General features: G+C 42.5%; 1 protein-coding gene across 1 annotated transcript in view; it reads right to left on the reverse strand.

Annotated features, from left to right (window-relative positions):
• Positions 1–424: 424 nt before the first annotated feature.
• The window catches only part of tmx3b (thioredoxin related transmembrane protein 3b), a 33,458-nt gene continuing 15,169 nt past the window's right edge, over positions 425–18,713 (reverse strand). The window contains exons 11-16 of the mRNA XM_079361429.1: positions 16,421–16,478; positions 16,168–16,221; positions 12,466–12,522; positions 8,622–8,751; positions 7,143–7,211; positions 425–3,811 (exon numbers count right to left, since the gene is read on the reverse strand). Coding sequence (XP_079217555.1) covers positions 3,524–3,811; positions 7,143–7,211; positions 8,622–8,751; positions 12,466–12,522; positions 16,168–16,221; positions 16,421–16,478 — 656 coding nt within the window. The 3' untranslated portion in view covers positions 425–3,523. The remainder of the gene's footprint in view (positions 3,812–7,142; positions 7,212–8,621; positions 8,752–12,465; positions 12,523–16,167; positions 16,222–16,420; positions 16,479–18,713) is intronic.

An 18,713-nucleotide genomic window follows, 5' to 3' on the forward strand; every position in this document is an offset into this window, starting at 1 on the left:
AGAATGACACAAGATGGAAAATGAACATCCTTCTTTTTCAGACCATAAAGCCAACCAATCACCATTCCCTAAAGTAACACCATCTTCCCCCTCTTCAATTTCTGCCACTGAGCGAGGGTCAGTTTTCAGGAAGTACACAGCAATATTGTGCTTTTTCATAATGCGGAGTGACGTCGCTGATTTGTGAGCGCCGTTATTCCCAAAAGAGAAGCAAAATAAATGAGTTTCACATCAAGAAATGCAATCAGCTGCGGTTAAGACGAGATATCCAAAAATGTGATTATGTGAAGCTATAATTGAGGAGACACCTCTACCTCGGATTACGCTGCAGAGAAAGAAAAACACTCACGCGTGTGACAGTCTGAGATAGACGGAGAAATAGACGTGTTAATGGAAAGATGTCAGGAAAAAACAGAAAGCAATCAACGAGAAAAAAGAAGAGGACAATCTTTATTTCAATCTTTCAATCGTGTAATAAAGTGTGACAGTATCAATCCAACCCCAATAAGGAAGTTTGGCAGAGAATGGTAGGCAACTACAAAGACCAGAAGGCAAGGCGAGGGCATGGTTTCCATAAGTGCAGTTTCACAGTAACAACACAGATGAACTCTGTGTATTCAAAACAACAAGTGTGCTTAGGTTGAGGTGCCTAAGTTGACCAAGGTACAAGATTAACTGAGCTGCAAAAACACAATGAAAAAAATGAGCTGTGATAAATATATCAAACCCTGGAGCCGTCTTATACCTCAGCTGTCAAACACAAAGTTACACCCGCAGTGACAGCTCCAAACATTCATTACCCTTTTGAAAATATCATCTCATTTCAAGGCCCACTTAGAATCTGAATAGTCTGCCGTGTTGTCGCCGAGTCTGTGAAGCTTCTTCTTCCACCGCTACGACGTGAAAAGTGTACAATGACTCAGGATGAGGATCAGCTAGAGTCAAGCTTTAAGATGAATGTGTTGCACTTCTGTTCCCGAGGTCAAGCATGAACTTAATGCTCGTTCATTACAGCGTGTTAAATGTCCCCCCTTGAGAAAAAAAGCCTGTTATAGACGCCTTCATTGCTCATTTCAAACTTATAATGACTTTGCAGCTCGGTGCGTCACGTCGGCCTATGATGCATTAAATGTGTCTGGTGAAGAATGTCAAAATGAAAAGGATTTCCTGTCTCACATACAGTTGGATTAGAAACCTGAAACACAAACAAATCATCTGAATAGTTCTCAGACAAGAACCAGCAGCTGATTAGCTTAGCTTAGCTTAGCATGAACACAAAAGCTAGCTTTCCTGGTTCATATGGTGGTAAAAAGCTTGCCTGCTACCTCATAGCTTTGTTGTTATATTATTAGTTTTAAGGCAATGAAAGAAGACTCAAACAAATATGAATTATATTTTAAATATTTCATTAGTAACTTTCAAAGTATCTGTTTGTTAAGCTAAGCTAAGTAGCTGCCGCCTGTAGCTTCATGTACTTGCGTCAGACATTCAAGCAGTTTAGATCGTCTTCTTTAAGCAGGAAAGTGAACATTAACAGAAATGTCAAACTACATAATCAGTGTTTTACTTTTTGTAATTTGATGAAACATTTTATTGAATGCCAATTGTTTATATTTTATTTTTCGTCTTTACAAAGCACCTAAAGTCCTAAAAAAAGAAAAGCAAGTTATGCACGAGTCAATTAGATTGTGCACACATCATAATAACAAGTGGGAACAAGATAGTCATCTCTTAATTTGTGTGCATAAGATATCACTTTTTGAGCCTTCAGGGGCTCCGTAGTTCTCCTCACTGGTTTCATGTGGGTTAGGTCTTAAAACGGATTGTAGCCCCAGAAACCAAATGAGAGAAGTGTTGAGATCACCCAACGCCATAGAAATACGGCTGTAAGTAAAAGTTCAGGAATAAATCCTGGAGGTTTTGGGTTCATTAAGCAGGTTGTCTTTATCGTCTGGATTCATTTTATTGTCTTCTTTAAGGACACGTGTTGCTCTACGAGCTCTCAAAGATGATGTCACAAGCTCTCAGGTTCTTTGAAAGAGTAAAAGAAAAAGAAAAAGAAAAAAAAAAACCAACAAAAAAAAAAGCTCCACCAGGCCCTAAATCCAACAAGGTGCACTTCATTGTGTTTTTCATAAAGACGGCATTAAACTGAGTGCAGCTGATGCCAGGAACACTCGCTCTTGTCATAAAGTAAAGTGGCCAACCTTTGCCTTGGAGGAAGCCATAATCCCAACTTGATAACGTCACAAGGATACAAGCACAGGAAAGAGAAAGCTGAAAATACCCACCACTTCAGTTTCTAGTCCATGCAGAGAAGAAAAAAGAAAAAAAGAGGGGGGGGGGGGGGGGGGGGCTAAATCGTAGAAAGATGGTCCTTATATTTTATACCTTTGACGTACTTCTCAGTGCATTTCAATGTAAACTTCAACCTGCCTACTGAATTCAATAATGGCAAGCAGTGATGGGGAACGGATTGTAATATGGAAGCAGGCAGCGCCAGTCTATCTGAAGAACACGTCTTGTTAAAAAGCTGCAGGAACTTCTGGTGCATGTTATGGGTGTCTGCTGCACAGGTACAACCCGTCCACACTGGGAATTTAGAGCAGGCTGGGTCTGAATCAACTATGAACAAAACAAAACAAACCAAAAAAACCCCCAAAAAAGGTGCATTTGCCATATTTCAGCATCAGACAGACTGAAACCAATTACCATTCCAGCTGTTCTCCATCAGCTCCGTTTATGAATGGACAGTAACAGCTCACAGGTGGCTGAGATGAGACATTACATGAAATGTTCGGCACTTTGCATTCCTTAGAAGAAGAACTCATTTCAGGCAACAACACAGAATAGAAAAAGCGCGATTCATTTATGGCAGATTTTCCTTCATGGGCACTTCCTTTGCTTTCTAAACGCCAATCGCTGTACATGATAAGCCTACACACACGTCGGAGGGGGGATGGGGCACAAAATGTCTTTGTATTTAAGTTGTTCTCAGTTTGAAGGCAAAATATATCTACTATCTACAACTTCTAATATTCTATTCTATCATATTAAACCGTAAATATAAGAAAGTGCGGAATATGACCAAGAAAAAAAAGAAAAGAAGGTATAATAAGGGCATTGAGGTGGTTACAAAAAAAATGCAAAACAAATAAAAGGGTAACATATCACATGGAGAAAACCACTCATTTGTCGAATCATAATAAATAAGTTGTATTTTTGGTTCACAGCCATTTTTTCTGGTCTTTAACATTTTGTTTTAAAAGGCTGTTGGTTGTAAAAGTGATTCGGCGACTCCACTAAGCAGCTGACCGTATAAACTGACACACAGAACTCAAAGAAGGGTGGTGGGGGGGGGGGGGGGGGGGGGGGGGGGGTCTCCTGTGCTAAAGGGGCTTTGAGGGGAAGTGATATGAAAGACAAAGAAGCAGAACTGTAATACATTGATGTGTCTTCGAGTTTCATGTCACTGAATTCGACGAGGCCTATCATCCTGTATCCAGCGGGGGAGCCCCCTGCGTTAATCGGTTTTCTTCTCCTCGGGATCCTTCTCCCCGCCGTCGTCTTCCTCGTCGGGGCCCTCCAGCTCGGCGGCGTGTTGCCTCTCCTCCCCCTCCCCCTCCTCCTCCTCCTCGTCCTCATCCTCTTCCTCCTCCTCGTCAATCAGGCCCTCCCTCTTGAGCGCGTCAATGTCATCTGGACCGTCATCCGACTCGGCTGTGCAGATGCCATAGCACATCAGGCTAATTACACCCAGCGGTAGGCCGAAGAGGAAGCAGCCCAGCAGTGGAGAGCTGCGAAACACTGACTGATGTGTTGACAGAAGATGAAAGGAAGACAAAAATGGGAGAGTGTTAGCGAAATAATGGAATAAACGAGAAACAGCTTGAGAGGGGAAGAAGACAGAAACAACATTTTTTTGTATACTAGAAGTGATTTGGCTGGTAGCTTCAACTTTTACCCCAACATATTCAACAATCATGACTTGTGTGTGCAACCTTTTGAACACACCTGTGTGTACATATCCTGTGTAAATGTCTCACGGCTGTGTACGATGTGTTGTATTTACATGGGCGGGATAGCCTTGTGTTTAAAAGCTCTTTTAGTGGAGGACGAGAGAAAAGAAGAAAAAACAAACTCCGCTTGTTTTGAACGTAAGTGTTTTTAGATCACGGTCATCCGAGCCCAAGCAGAGGCCTCTTTTCTTCCGCTGCTTGCACTTCATGTTGCGTTTCAATTCATCACACAAACAAACGCTCTGTTTCCTGCATTCTCTCAGTACCTTTAAAATAACAGACGCACACAAATGCGTATAAGGCCGTTTAAGTAGTGCATCTCTCTTTACAGTGTTTGCAGCCTCTCAGCTCTAAGTAGCGTGAATTAAATGACTATTGGACGGCTGATCCAAAAATATTCTGTGTTACAAGACTGCAGACTGGCTTTTATGTTTTTAGCTGCATTTTTATTCATTCATATATTCATTCATTAGCATTAGACCATTAAAAGCTGGGCTGAGTGTGTTCAGCAGCCAGGTCACAAATCATTTGCAGAAACTCGGCAGGCTTTAATATTTTAGCACAAATTAAATTTCAGTCATATAATTTAAGAGAGCCTATATCGTTTTATTCTCGCCTGTCTCATTTGCCCTGTTTGTTTGGGTTTGTTTTACATTTACGGCCATATTGAAGAGTTGTAGCCTTTTATCTGTAATCCTGTGGGGTGTGTTGTGCCATTACATGGTACAGTTTGAAGTGAAACAAATGAAGAACTCCAACACTTCAAACAGTCACTGTTACACACCGGTCTTTGACAAAAGGTTTTCTGTACAAACACAAACTAAACCTTTTTTTTGTTTGTTTGTTTTGTATGCTTCACCTCCGATAACCACGGGCTTCAATCAGTGTCAGACATATTGTTTTGCATTCTCACACAAACTGGAGTTCTTCTTTACCACTTATCCTATCTGTAAGTTCTCCTCTGTTGTTTTTTAGATTCTTGGTGTGTTGATTTCTGATGAGTGAAAATAAGCAGAGTTGGCTGAGCGGTTAGGCTACTGGAAAACCAGCGTCGCCCTTTAAACAGAGATCGGTTATAAACGGTCTTTACAGGAAGTAAGCAGTTGTATTTGCCTTTGCACCGTAACACGTTCTAAGTCATCGATATGAAAAGAAATCCTGAGTAGAACGTCTTTTTTTTTTTTTACATCCGTGTCCTGACGGTGAAGACAAACATTCACCTTCTTTAAGGTTTTTACATTCACACCTCTCGTCTCCTCAGAGCACAAAAAAACTGAAGGACAACTTTGCAACTTCCCCTTTAAATGAACCAAGTGAAAACGGCGTCATTTGGCCTTTTTTATGGCAGGATACATCATTTGGCTCTCATATAATAGGATACAATTTACCTAGAAGGGCGGTCTTCAGTCACAACTTCTGTCAGCCGCTGAGCTGAGAAGACGAGAAATATTCACATCCCCTCCAGTCACTGCCACTGGAAGAGGGATGGTAATTGCCACTGCTGTGATGCTACATGAGGTAGAAATGGGTATGCTATGCTAACAGAGCTGGCTATGAGTCAGTGGGTCTAATGGCTGCTTCCTCATGCTCCTGTCAGACGTGCATTTAGATGGGCTCTCTGGGGGCAAGGTGATGGCTGCTGCCTATCTCCTCTGTGTCATATCATGGCACCGCGAGCGAGAGTAGCCATGGTGATACTTGCAGCGGGCTAAATTTAGGGGGAGCAAGAATGGAGAGAATAATTTCCTGTCTCTTCCAGGTGAAAAACGAACTCTTAAGAGTTTTACTTTGGTGCTGAACGCTTGCAGTGAATCCAATAAAAACCCTGAAAACGACGCTGTTACACTTTATGAAACATCATTTAGGTTTTGCAGTAAAAGAATTTCTTATTCTATCCGATAGACAGGAAAAATATTTCCAACAGTTTCAAAAGTCACTTTACCTTGTATTTCACCTTCCCCTTAAATGAAAAAAAATCTATATTTTCCCTTGAAGAGTTCTCTGCATTTCTTTAAGGACGCCGTTAAGGGCAGCTCTACCCGCGGTTTCAGCGCAACAACACAGCTGTATTTACATTCCTATCACACCCTCGGTAAAAATACACCCGGTCTCCCAAAAGAAGCAGCAACTTCAGAGAGAAAGTGGGAGGAGAAGCAGGTTCAGCCTCGTGACCCTCCGTGCTCCCTCATTACTCCACCTCCTCTCGCTCTGCTGCCTGCTTCCTCTCCCTGCCCGCTCCGTGTTTACTGCCTGCATTGCATATTCTCAGCTGTACTCCGGGCTTCGTCCTCTGAAAGTTGTTTTTATTCCCACGGGGAGAGAGCAGAACGCTCGGGCATTTGTATTACAGTTTTACTGAACTTGGCACAGGTTGCATGCATATACAGTATTTACCCTCGACTGGCAAACAGAGTCAAGGTGAAGCAGGGTGTGAAGCTTTCCAGCACCCAGCAGCAGACAGTCAAAGTCAGGAGGGAAGCCAGTGAAGTGAATTAAGCTGCTAAAAATGGAAACTGACATCAAGCAAGTGATCTTTCAATGAATGAACCAGTGAAAATAATCAGATCATTTAAGGAGGACTGCCCTGGAGATTGTGTGTGGGGGGGGGGGAATCTGCTAAACAACGCTGCAATGAGAATATTTGCCTTCATATCACTGCCCTGACTCCGCTCACAGGACATAAACGTCACCACCCTCTCCCTTCTTCATCGAGCTGAATTCTCCGGAGAAAATCCTGCTGCGTTCACACATCGGCTCAAAAATACTGTAAAGCTCCTCCGGGAAGCATCAGGACTCTTCTGCAAGTGTAACGCGCTACAGTATGTGGAACTTACATCCTCTCAGCTTGGTGTGTAAATAAGGAGCCTTATATGCTGTGTTTATAGCTACTTAAATCTTTACGAAATGTCAGTGGAGTGATTAGTGCTTTTCCTGCTGTTCCCTTAGTGTGTCGAATATCTTTCCTTTTTTTAATGAGCTCCATTACTGTGTTGATTTATCAGAAGAGCCTCATATACAACGTCATTAATCTACTGTACACGAAGAGCTGCAAAGTGAACACAATTGGATTATTCTTTAATTCTTCTTTGCAAATGTTCAGACCGTGTGTGAACTCTCACTTACCATGATGGTGGATCGAGCATCAAAGGCCACGCGCTTGATCCTCTGAACGATACCATCTCCTCCGTACGCCTGCAGAGAGACAGAACATTCAATGCCCCTCGCAGCTTTAAAAAGGAGTACATGTGAACTCCTGCAGTTTCCCATGTTTCATCTGATGCAATAACTTTGGGCTAATTCCTGTAGCAACGAAACGGCGTCTTCTTCCCATGGTCAGCGCGCGTCAGACATTCAAAGCGTTGTTTGATTAACCGTTTGTTTACCGTCCAGCAGGTCCCGTCTGTCTGAGCTCATTTATTGGAAACACCACCTGGACAGCGGATGAGTGATCCGTCCCAACGCTAATTTGTCACGACGGCCAATTAGTGAGCAATGACTGAGCATGACTTCTGTCGACGAGCTGGAGGTGGGCAGGAGACGACTTCTGTGGAAACAGCTGTTGCACAGACTCAGGCTTGCGCTGTGTGACGACTGTATAAGTAGGGAGGGAGGATTTGAAAAAGGAGTTCTTTCTTTGTTTCAAATGAGCTAACGAATGAGGATTAAGAACAGAGTCTAATAAACCACAAGACAAGAAAGCAGATGTGCACTTCAAAACATTTCAAAAGATGTCAATCTATACGCCAAAAAAAACAGCAAAAGAGACACAGTGAACTCTTTTTCAGAGCACCTGAGTTATTCATTTCTGTCAGGACCTAAAGACCATTTCAACCAAAATCTTAAAAAGTGGATCTGGAGAAAATAAACCCTTAAAAAAGGAAATAATCAGCTCTCCACATTCCTCAGGAAAAAAACAAAAAACAAAAGTCCTCCCTGAAATCTAAAATAAACTATTCATGCTTTTTGCAGCATGTTCATGATTGTATTTGGTTGCATCTATCTCATCATTGTGTGTTTTTCTTCATTATGCACAAACCAGCCTTGAGACACATCATGGCTGCAGCTGGCCAGGCTTTGCCTAGAACCCGACTGCAGAAACATGGAGGTTTCTGTTTCTGTTTATTTGGTGGGAGGAGGTTTGTTTTGCCGAGTAGAAAATAGCTCGGACCTTTGTTGGGGGAAAAAAAGAAAGAGAGGACCTCTGGCTGTTTGGCTCATGGTTTCATACATCTGGTGACTTTTGTGTCAAGTGGGGAGAGCGATGACATTTCTTTTCCCGGATTAGAACACAATACAGAGTCGTGTAGTAATTCCAGTGTGTGAGTAAGACGGTCGAATTATTGCAGATAATCTATTCAGAAGAGACAGCAATATGAAATCTAAACATGCAAAAGAAGATTGCAAAAATACCTCATCTGGGGGACAATATTTTCCAGGAGGGACTTAGAATGCAGCGCAACATGCCTGATTAATGAAGACTACTGGTGTGATTACAATGGTACAACACAAGAGAAGAGGGGGGGGGTTGCACTGAGCTGAATGCATAAACAGGACGCGGGAGTGGGAGTGGGAGTGGAAGGAGGGAAGATAGAAGATTCGTACCTGTGCAGAACCATTCAAAACGCTGTTGATGAATTGGACCAGCTGCTCCATGGTCTCGATTGGCTCGCTGGGAAGGAAGTACTGTTCGTTGGAAGTGTTGAGGATGACAACGGAGGGCACCGTCACCTCTCTGAGGCAAAGCAAGAAACACAAGTTTTTAATCTTCTTCACCTCGGCACCTTGAGCTGCCGTCATCAAAGTGCATCATTAGACAGGAACAAATTGTGGTTTCTTAAAGAACACAATGCAACACAGATTACAATAGAGGGACAAACAAAGGCTTTGTACTCAGAGAAACCTAACTTTTCTCATGGGCGCTCTCTCAAAGGGAGGATTCTGCAGCCTGGCCTATTTCAGGGTGGCATTTCTTCTATCTTTTATGCAAACCGCGTGCAACTCAGAGGCTGTACGGGTCCATGCTGCTCACAGTTAAAGAGACCTTTGCAAATTATGGCTGACAAGGGAAGTGCAGGGAGTCCAGCAGAATTTAACTATGCATCCATGCCGAGACTAAACATACACAAAGAAGCCGAGAAGTCCAGTGATGTTGCCTCATTTTAGAAGAAAAACAGAAACAGAAACACACATACACACACACTGTTGGCTCTCAAGCCCACTTACTTCCACAAATCAGCAGAGGAATTACAGAGCTCAGCGAGATAACAAACAAGGTCATATAAACAAGCAATCCCTCTTTCACATGTCTCGCACAAAGCAGCAAACCCAGGCTTAGATAAGGTATCCAAGTGCTTAGAAACACACTCACACACACACGATCAGGCACACCAACAGTCCATCACATCGCTGCCACACTCACATCCCTGCGGTGTTACTCAACCCGGCAACAAATTTCACATCTCACACACACACACGCTCGTATCCATCACTGTCCCAATCCACCACCCAGCTGAGATCAGGAACGCAAACACACACGCCTGAGCAGTAGACTCATCAACGCCCCACAACTCTGTCCAGCTGAGAAATGCAATCTCTCACACACACACACACACACACACACACACACACACACACACACACACACACACACACACACACACACACACACACACACACACACACACACACACACACACACACACACACACACACACACACACACACACACACACACAGTGTGTATTCCATCTGATATCCGGCCTACTCCAACAGATGGCACCCATTTAAAATAAATATGGATTAGCCTGTTCACCTCTGTGAGTGGAGACTACCGGGGTTTGCCGCCCATAATGAAGGGTCATATACTGTGCTGTAGCATTAAAACAGCTTGGAAGCACACATTAAAGTTATATCCTGTAAGCTGGGGAAAAGAGCTGCAGTATAATTAGAGCTAATCATCGTTTTCACTTTTTTTGTGATCTTTAAAAGGAAGACTGAGTTTTACTAGCTATCCTTCGTAAGCTTTCAGTACTACTCTTTAGCTGTGCTTTCAGTAGTTACTAAAGTAAAGTTAGCATAGATTAGCATTGTCATAATGTGTATGCTGCACACAGGAGGAACCACTCAAAAAGGCTGACTGTCTTTAGGCAGCTTGTGAAGTTAGAGGGGAGCAAAGATACCGCTCTAATAAGTGTGCTCTGATTATGTAGACAGCCAGAATGCTGCTAGCTTATGTTAGCATAAATGCTAGGAGCAGCAAGAGGCATTAGCTCTTTCAAATATTACCAGAACCTCCGAACTTTACTTTCTATATTCTTGTGTCTATTCTCTTTGTAGTAGACACTTTGCAAAATAAGACGAAAAGAAAGTTGCTTCTGAGACACTGCACGGTGACTCCGTCTCTGAGCAAACATGCTACGCTAACATGCTGGCCTTAGGGTGCTAAATGGGATTTGGTTGCTATTTTTGTGAAAAATAATCCATAAACATTGTCTTTTTGTAGTTTTCATAACCTCAGAAAGGGAAATGTTTAAGGAAAAAAAAAAAAATCAATTTTACATGTGATAATTTGAAATGTTTGTTGAAAGTTCTTGTATTTTCATTTTCGAACAGTCGACCGAGGTAAAAAATAATTTCCTTTCATCTAGCTTTTAATAAGAACAAATACCTAGATTCACTAAAATGATTAAAATGTCTTTCAAATATATAATATTCCTTGCTGTAGATCCATAGCATACTCATTTAATGAGACTCTGGCTCATTATCAGCAGTTCATTAGTTCATTTTTCCTCACGTTTTCTTTTCACTTCCTGTTTCCAGGGGCATTTCTCTGAGCCTCAATTATTGAAGGAGGACTTAATTAAAAACCTAAATGTAAATTTGTTAGGCGAAACTTGCTATTGATACTCGTTAGCTGCTCGAATGGCAAGCATTTCTAAACATTTTTTAGAGGTTCCACAAAGGCAGCATTTAGTATGCAAATCAAATGACAGCTGCTTTGTGTGGATGTAATGATCCCTCTACTCATTCACCTTCTATGGTTACAACTTCTCTTATCCCACAGCGGCTTTACAGTCACCTCACATCACTTTAGGACTTTCACAGCCCACAATGCATTCCATATAAGGGGTTAGCAATAATCCCACGTTTAAACAGAGGCAGAGACAGCCTCAAGCTTAGAGTGGTGCTCATGCTTGAATGTGTATGTGTGTGTGTGTGTGTGTGTGTGTGTGTGTGCAACTGAGCATTTCCCTAAGCGTGTCTATGTGCCTCTGGTTAAAGCCGGGGCAGCCTCACGCCAGACAGACCGCTGCCAGAACACAGTAATAGCTGTGATGACAGAAAGAGGGATAAAAAGCCATCAGATTTATTTTCACGGCTCTCCTAAGGGAGAGAATTAGTGGACATTGACAGGACAGGATTTCATTCCTCAAAGGAGGGCAATTAATCCAGTGCTGCAGCGGCCAGAATCAGCCCTGTTAAATCTGAGGAAATACATATAATAATAAATACTTGTGAAAAAATAATAATAGGAAAGCTAATCACCTTTTTAATCCTGAAATAAAACAGTCTGTCCGATCTGAAGCTGCGTCTAAGAATCTGCTCGTTCAGTGTTGTCATACATCCCAGAATGACTTCTGCTGTACGCGCTGACACACTTTTAATTACAGAAGACTTTGGAGACCATGTCGGCTATAATCGCCATCATACAAACAATAACATGCACAAATTAAAAGAACATCCTGTAGCGGTCTATTACGCTCGCGGATTCTTACACACTACACCCACAACATTACACAAAGACACATAATTAGATACAGTAGGTTGGTAGACACAAAACAGACACGCCAACTGCTTCAGCCCTGCTGGTCTTTAACACTAGCGGGGGCTCTGTCTAATTAAAAGTGTGGGATGTCGGTTGCAGAGCCTTCAGAGTAAGAAGCGCATGTAGTCGGCTCGGCCTGGGCGCAGAGCTTTTGCAGCGGAGCTCTCGGCGTCATTAGTGCAGATCTTTGTGAGGCCACTAAATCACATGACCACTATAGATTTAATCCATGTATTGCCTTATACCTCCTATATTCCTCTTACAATCCCGCCTTTCACATGAGGATGAAGAAGAAGATGAAGATTTCCAGTGAACCCTTTTCACCTTTATGTGCTTTTTTTTTTTTAAGCGTTGGTGTATGACGGCGTGCGCGCGGTGTGTGTGTGTGTGTGTGTGTGTGTGAGGGGGGGGGGGGGGTTAAATTGCCGGGAGCACTACTGTAAAAGAAAGAGATGACAGTCCGTCTGTGTAATTGACTTCTCCACAAGAGAGCGTCTTTTCCAGCAGAAGCTGGCGTTATGAGTCAGTCTCATCCTGGCAGACAGCAGGTGCTGTGAGGTAGGGGAAAAACGAGGATAACATTAGAGGAGAGGAAGAGGGAAGTCGGATGTGAGAACTCACCCCATAATGAGGCTGTTAATGTAGTCGTTCCCGTCCATGTGGCCAAACTGGAACTCTCTGGGGAAGAAAGACAAATCAGCAGTGTGAGAAAAGGGGAAAGAAAAGCATCGAAAACAACAAGTAAAACACTAAAAATAGATTTTTTTTTCTCTGTCTCAGTGGGCTTCTTATCACTGCAATAAACTGGGACACTGACATTCCTGCAGAATAGAGTAAAAAAAAAAAATCATATTTAATGGAATTCCATGTTCTGTTATGGAAAACTGGGATAATGTTCGTCCAAGCAGGCGAGAAAAAAAACAAGAATATATCCCCAAAGCGCCTTCCTGGGCCGTATCCTGTTTCCTCCCCGTCTTCTCCAACCACAGAAGCGACTCAGGTGATTTATCTAAACGATAAGGCAGGAGGAGGAATTCAATTTGTATCTCATTGTGCTGCACTATGTCAGAGCAGAGTGTATTGTGGGTAGACTGGGGAGAAGGGGGGGGGAGAAGTCCAGAGACTGACTTCCACTGAATGACTGATTATGTAGGCCTCTACATATATATTATATTCATATTGAATCATAGCTACATCTCGCACATTTCTCCCTTGGGTGCTGCCTGAGATTATATCAATGACATGATTATGAAGAGGCTGAACTCCATAATAAATCCAGTGCATGCAATATAAAATCATTTTGTGTCAGTGATAATCTTGCCGACAATAGCAGGCAAGACCGGGGAACAGAACTCATTAAAAAGTCCGTTTGAAACATCAGTGCACATCCGTGACTGACAGGCGGTGAATCCAGATGGATGCAGGGATATCGATGCTTTCCTCAACTTTATTTTTTTTTAAACTTTGTCTTCTTAAAAAAAACAAAAAAAAACACCAGATATTTACAGCACATGGTCTGCTTCTAGTGGAGAACCATCTTCACAGCCCCGCTGACTCTCTCTCTCTCTTTGGCCTGACTGATGAACAGACCGGCCAACAAGGGTGAGTGGCCAACTGAGAAAGTTGCATGTGTTAAGAGAAAGCACGGAGCAATGAGAGGCCAAGAGCGAGCATCACATTTTGAGGGGAAAACACTTGTAGCTGTCTGCCAAAGTTGAAGTTTGGGCTTTTTCTTCAAACACTCCCTGTGGTAATGTTGAAATTGTCGAAGTTATAAGCCTTAAAAACTCCTGATATTTCCAGGCGGATCTTTTACAGTCTATGATCTGATCGTGTGAACGCAAACAGACATTTCTCACTCTGACCTCACCTGGAGTTTCTCCTGCCAGACGCAGACGAGTATTTTTTTTTTCTGCAGCAAGTCCGAGCTAGCGGATGCGAGAAAGCAGATTCACATTCCCTGAAGAATTCACCTCGAGCCAATCGGAGGGGACGTTTATATCCTGTTACTGCAGCACAGTGCATAGAGTATTCACGCAACCGCTGCGACCTCCGGGCCCAGAAATAAACGGCCACATTATGTTTTCCGTTTGTCGGTACGTTGTTCTCTGCTCTTTAGTGGACATCCTGTTAAATTACACCGAGCATTGATATAAAGGTAAATATTCTCACAGCCTCATACAGCGGACTCTGTGACTCCGTCTGCAACTTACAAGTCTTTTTTTTTTTTTTTTATGTTACGTCTTAACTCGGGAGCTCCCCCTCCTGTCTGACAGGGATGTGTGAACAACGAGTCCGGAGACTCTCCGGAACAGTCCTCCTGAAATTATCTCGATATTTACAGGAGTATAATTCATATGTGAAAACAGCTTTAGTCATGAAACATTCATCGACCCCTCACTCTTCAATATGAGGTTTATGAATCTTCAAGATCAGTATTGAGCCCTGATTCAAACTAATTTATATTCTAGGGAAGCTTATCACTGAGTGTGGATACTTTACTGTTTATGAGTTCTGTCCCGGTTTTGATCACATTGGTGACGTGGTGTTAACATGCACACACACACACACACACAGAGACCAGTTTATCTGGATTACAAACCACGACTCCACCAGGTTCAGCCACGGATAAAAACCCTTTGTGTCAGATCTGCTCGTCTGGTCTTGTCGAGACAATAATGACTGTTGCAGAATTTCAGCCCACCAGCTGATGAAATCAGACTCTCCCGCAAGAGCAATTTATTCGCATGTAGGCATGAGGATGAGGGGAGTTTCACCCACACACAGACTCTCAAGATCTGACTTGTAAATTCACTGTTCTGTTCGAATGTTGAAACCACAGTTTGGGCTGAATCAATCGCACCATGATGATGACGGTGAAGTCTTCACCGGGGATTTTCGCGCTGCCTTCGACAACCTGAACGCCGAGACCTGCGACTTGTAATTACAAGTACATGTAGGCGTGTCAGAGCGCTGCAGGTAGCTCTGATCTCAGCGGGGGAGCTCGCACTCAAAAAAAAAAAAAGTTCAAAACACAGAAGAAGTGTGGCGGCGAGAAGTCGAACTGATGATAGAGATCTGTGTGATTCAAATCAGTCCTAATGGGAACGCCTAGTGAGAGAGAAAGACTTTGATCACGGCGGTTTGAGATACACCCCCGTTATTCAAAAGCTCAAGAAATCTCTCTTATGAGAAACACGGACAATGACGCAGCAGAGTGAGAAGCTTAAGCACAACATCATGATGGAAATGTCAGACTTTTTTTTTTTTTTTGATTAATCCTTTTCGAGGAAATCCTGTTTTCACCTGCTGGGCGTGTTCAGAGAGGATGGGTCAGCCGCTGAGCAGCGACCTTACAGCTGATAGGACAGAAGGTCAGTTCATCTGAGCACAGGACTCCAGCACCTCCCCAGTTTGTGTTTAATCCAGAGAACTTCACACGTTTGTTCATTTTAAACAGAAATCACCACTAACACATCGTTTACCTTAAATAGTCTACGTGTGGATAACGAGCTGGGATGCAGAGGGCGCTTATCAGCTGCTGGTGAAGCCTGACGCTCCTCTATTGTTTTGTGGATTATCAGTGAATAGATAAAACTGCACAATCCAGTCTCCCTTTACTGTCAAAAACAAATGTGTGTTGTTTTTTTTTGGGTTGGGGTTTTTAAATCAAACTCAAAACTCTGTTTCCCGCCTACACATGAACACCTTAACCAGAGTTTTTGAAAATCTTCACCTTGGACGGGAGTTTTACCAAAAGAGCTTTTTCAGTGACCTAAAACAAAAATAAAAACAAACGACGAGGCCGAAGACGCCAAAATCTGACTGCATCGCTTCCTTCACGTTCTGTTTTTAAACCAACTTTCTCACCGACCTCTTACTGTCCCTCATGAGGAAAACTATCAACAACAACATGGAGGACATTCGACATTTCCTGTAGTCTGCTTCGTTGTATTCAGCGCCTCGTTTAATTGGTTCCTCTCCAGTCAAAGAACAGGCCCAAACAGGCAGCGTGGAACATAAAGATCCCATCCCCAGTTGTTATTTCACAATCGGAGCGGGAGAGAAACACAAAATGATGCATTAATACAAACCGGAGCGGAGCTTTTGACTGACAGCTGGGAAAAAAAAACAAAAAACAAACTACCTATATTTGGAGGGTTGACATTTTGCATAATTACCTTTTCTACAGAGCCTCAACGAAAACACAGACAAAGGCATAAACTTGCTCGTGAGAAGACGGGCGGCGGATCCCCAGTGAGCGCACCATCCCAGAATAAATGTATAAATTGGATGTTCATCATTCACAGATTCGTGCCTTACCTGTTAAAATGATCTCTGTATTCCTTCGCCACCCTCTGAATCAGGGTCTTTAATCTAAAAGCAAATGAGACGAGAGTGAAATACCACACGAGTGGAAGAAGAATAACCTTTTTTTTTTAGCCACTGTCTGCAACTTGTGGGAGGGCTCGAACAATAACAGCAAGACTTCTCTTCATCTGAAAGCAGCTATTGTGGTGACCGTGGGTGTCTTTTATTCAGAGCCATGCTTTTTAATTTTGAGTGCTCTTTGTACCTGCCACTCTCCTCTGTGGGGTCCTTCTCATCGATGACTCCAATCGCCACCAATTTGCCTGTGGTGTTAGACAAGGATTACAAATCACAATCATGCACAAACACACAAAAAAAAAAAAAAAAACCCAAAAGAAGATGAGAAGACAACGGCAGGCAGATAAGAAGCTGTGGAGGAGACGAATCACCTCTCAACAGGGAGGGAGAAGAAAGAGAGAGCGCTTTTATTCATTCATCAGTCAAACACGGAGCTAGCTAAAGGCTTCACGCTCCGTTTGATCAGGAAACAAGTGGTCACTCTCAGGTTGAAGAGTTATTTCTGAGCCATTCTTAAAAAACCCAAACCTGCCGCATGACAAATAGGTCTACTTCAACAGAATGGAAAACAAAAAGAAAAAAAGAGCTGTTACACAACTTAATAAAAGGTTTGCTTAAAGGCTTGAAACCCACTTTTTGAGGGGAGTGGAGAACCAGCCTGCCCCCTGGTGGTCACTCATGGCGGGTGAGTGGATAGTTAGAGGGTTTGTTATAAAAAATAAAATAAATAAATAAAAAAAGGGAGGAAAGGAAAACGTTTGGTATCATGAAAATAAAAATAAAGAACAGAATTGTTTATTATTTTCTGATTTTTAAAAAAAAAAAATTATTTACTGAATCTGGGAAAAAGATTTTATTTGAGGTTCATTTTTTATCTTGTTTTTCTTTCCCTTAAGATGCCTAAAAACATCTAATGAACAGCCTGAGACTATTCACTGCTTTTCTGTTTACACCCAGTTTTGACTTAGTGTCGACAAGACTCATGCGTTTTTTTGCTTTTTTTTTTCTACTTTCATTTGTATACATTTTTATTTGCACATTTCAGTATATTTCTGACCTTCTGAAATAAACGGAGAACAGGAATAAAGCAGCCACGGTCACAGGAGTCACACTCCTTTGCTAAATGTTGCTCTGTGCTCATGATGGTTCATGTTGGCTCTTTGGAGATAAGCTACAGTCTTTTACCTGCTCTTTTGAAAAATGTCCTGCGATAACATCTGTTATGAAACGGTGCTATACAAATAAAGTTCAGATTATTCAAGGTGGCAGTAAACAGCTTCAGTATGTTGAAGCAAGGTCGCCCATAAGAGGAGGGAAAGGGCGTCGGTGGGTCCATTCAGGTCCACATTTATTTGAACCATGATGCTCAACATCACACATTAACACAATTACATGTTTCACTTTGTGTTGCCTGTATGAAAAAGTGATCCCTTGATTCTTAAACTGGGAAGAGCTGGTTTTTGTTACATCAGCATGTGGGCGGTCCATTAAATTTAACTTTTTTCTTTTTTTCCTTTTCTGTTTTATACTGTCTTTGCTGTTTTTAACTGTGTATTTTATGATTTTCATGTGTGAAGTGTCTTTGAGCATTCGTAAAAGCGCTTACAAATAAAATGTATTATTATTATTAAAACTATTAGGCCAGCAGAGTTGGACTGTGTGTAGCCATGAAAAGGACGAGCAGCTTCTGTCAGTCCGCTCCAAAGCTGATCTGAGCCAGGCTGGGGGGGGCTAACGTTAGCCAGGAGGCTAGCGCTAATGCTGCTGATCCAACACACACATATATATGGATATTATTAAGGACCTCTGTGGAGGGCCCGCTCACCACACCTCTGTTGCCTCTGTGGGCGGGCTCGTGTTGAAGTCCGTCAGACCATCAGCACTTCACACTGTGTCTCGGATCCAGAGCTTTTAAAAGTCTTCAGCGTCTCCACAGCGAGCTCGAGTGAATGAAACATGACTCCTCGCTGAAAAAGCCCTTTAGAGAGAAGGCTGCTGATTCTATTTTAGCAAATTCACTTCGATTTTAACTCTCTCTAAACTAACTTATTTTAACAGACAGGAGCCTCGGACTCCGCCGCCTTCGATCAGTCACACACTGTTTAACCAATTAGAAACCTTTAGAGACTTTTTTTTCCCCCCGTATTCAGACCTGCCAATACTGAGCTGCACACTTTGTAGAGATGTGTTAAACAAACAAATCCAACCATTGGGCAGCACTGATCTGAGTAGACGATCTCAGAGGCTCCATGGTCGGCCTTTAAGAGAGCGTTAGTGTGTCACTCTGGAGCTTCTTGCCCTGTGGCTCAGAACACATCTACGTCTAGTATCTATCTATCTCTATCTACATGGTTAACCATGTTTGTCCTATCACAGGACAGAACAGGACTGATGCAGAGATTTATTGGAGTCGGTTTTGGCAGGAGCTGCTTTTAAATCGATTGTTTTTTTAATGATGAAGTGGTTGATGGGATATTTTG

The sequence above is a fragment of the Symphodus melops genome (genome assembly GCF_947650265.1).
Source record: "Symphodus melops genome assembly, chromosome: 14".
Taxonomy (NCBI): domain Eukaryota; kingdom Metazoa; phylum Chordata; class Actinopteri; order Labriformes; family Labridae; genus Symphodus; species Symphodus melops.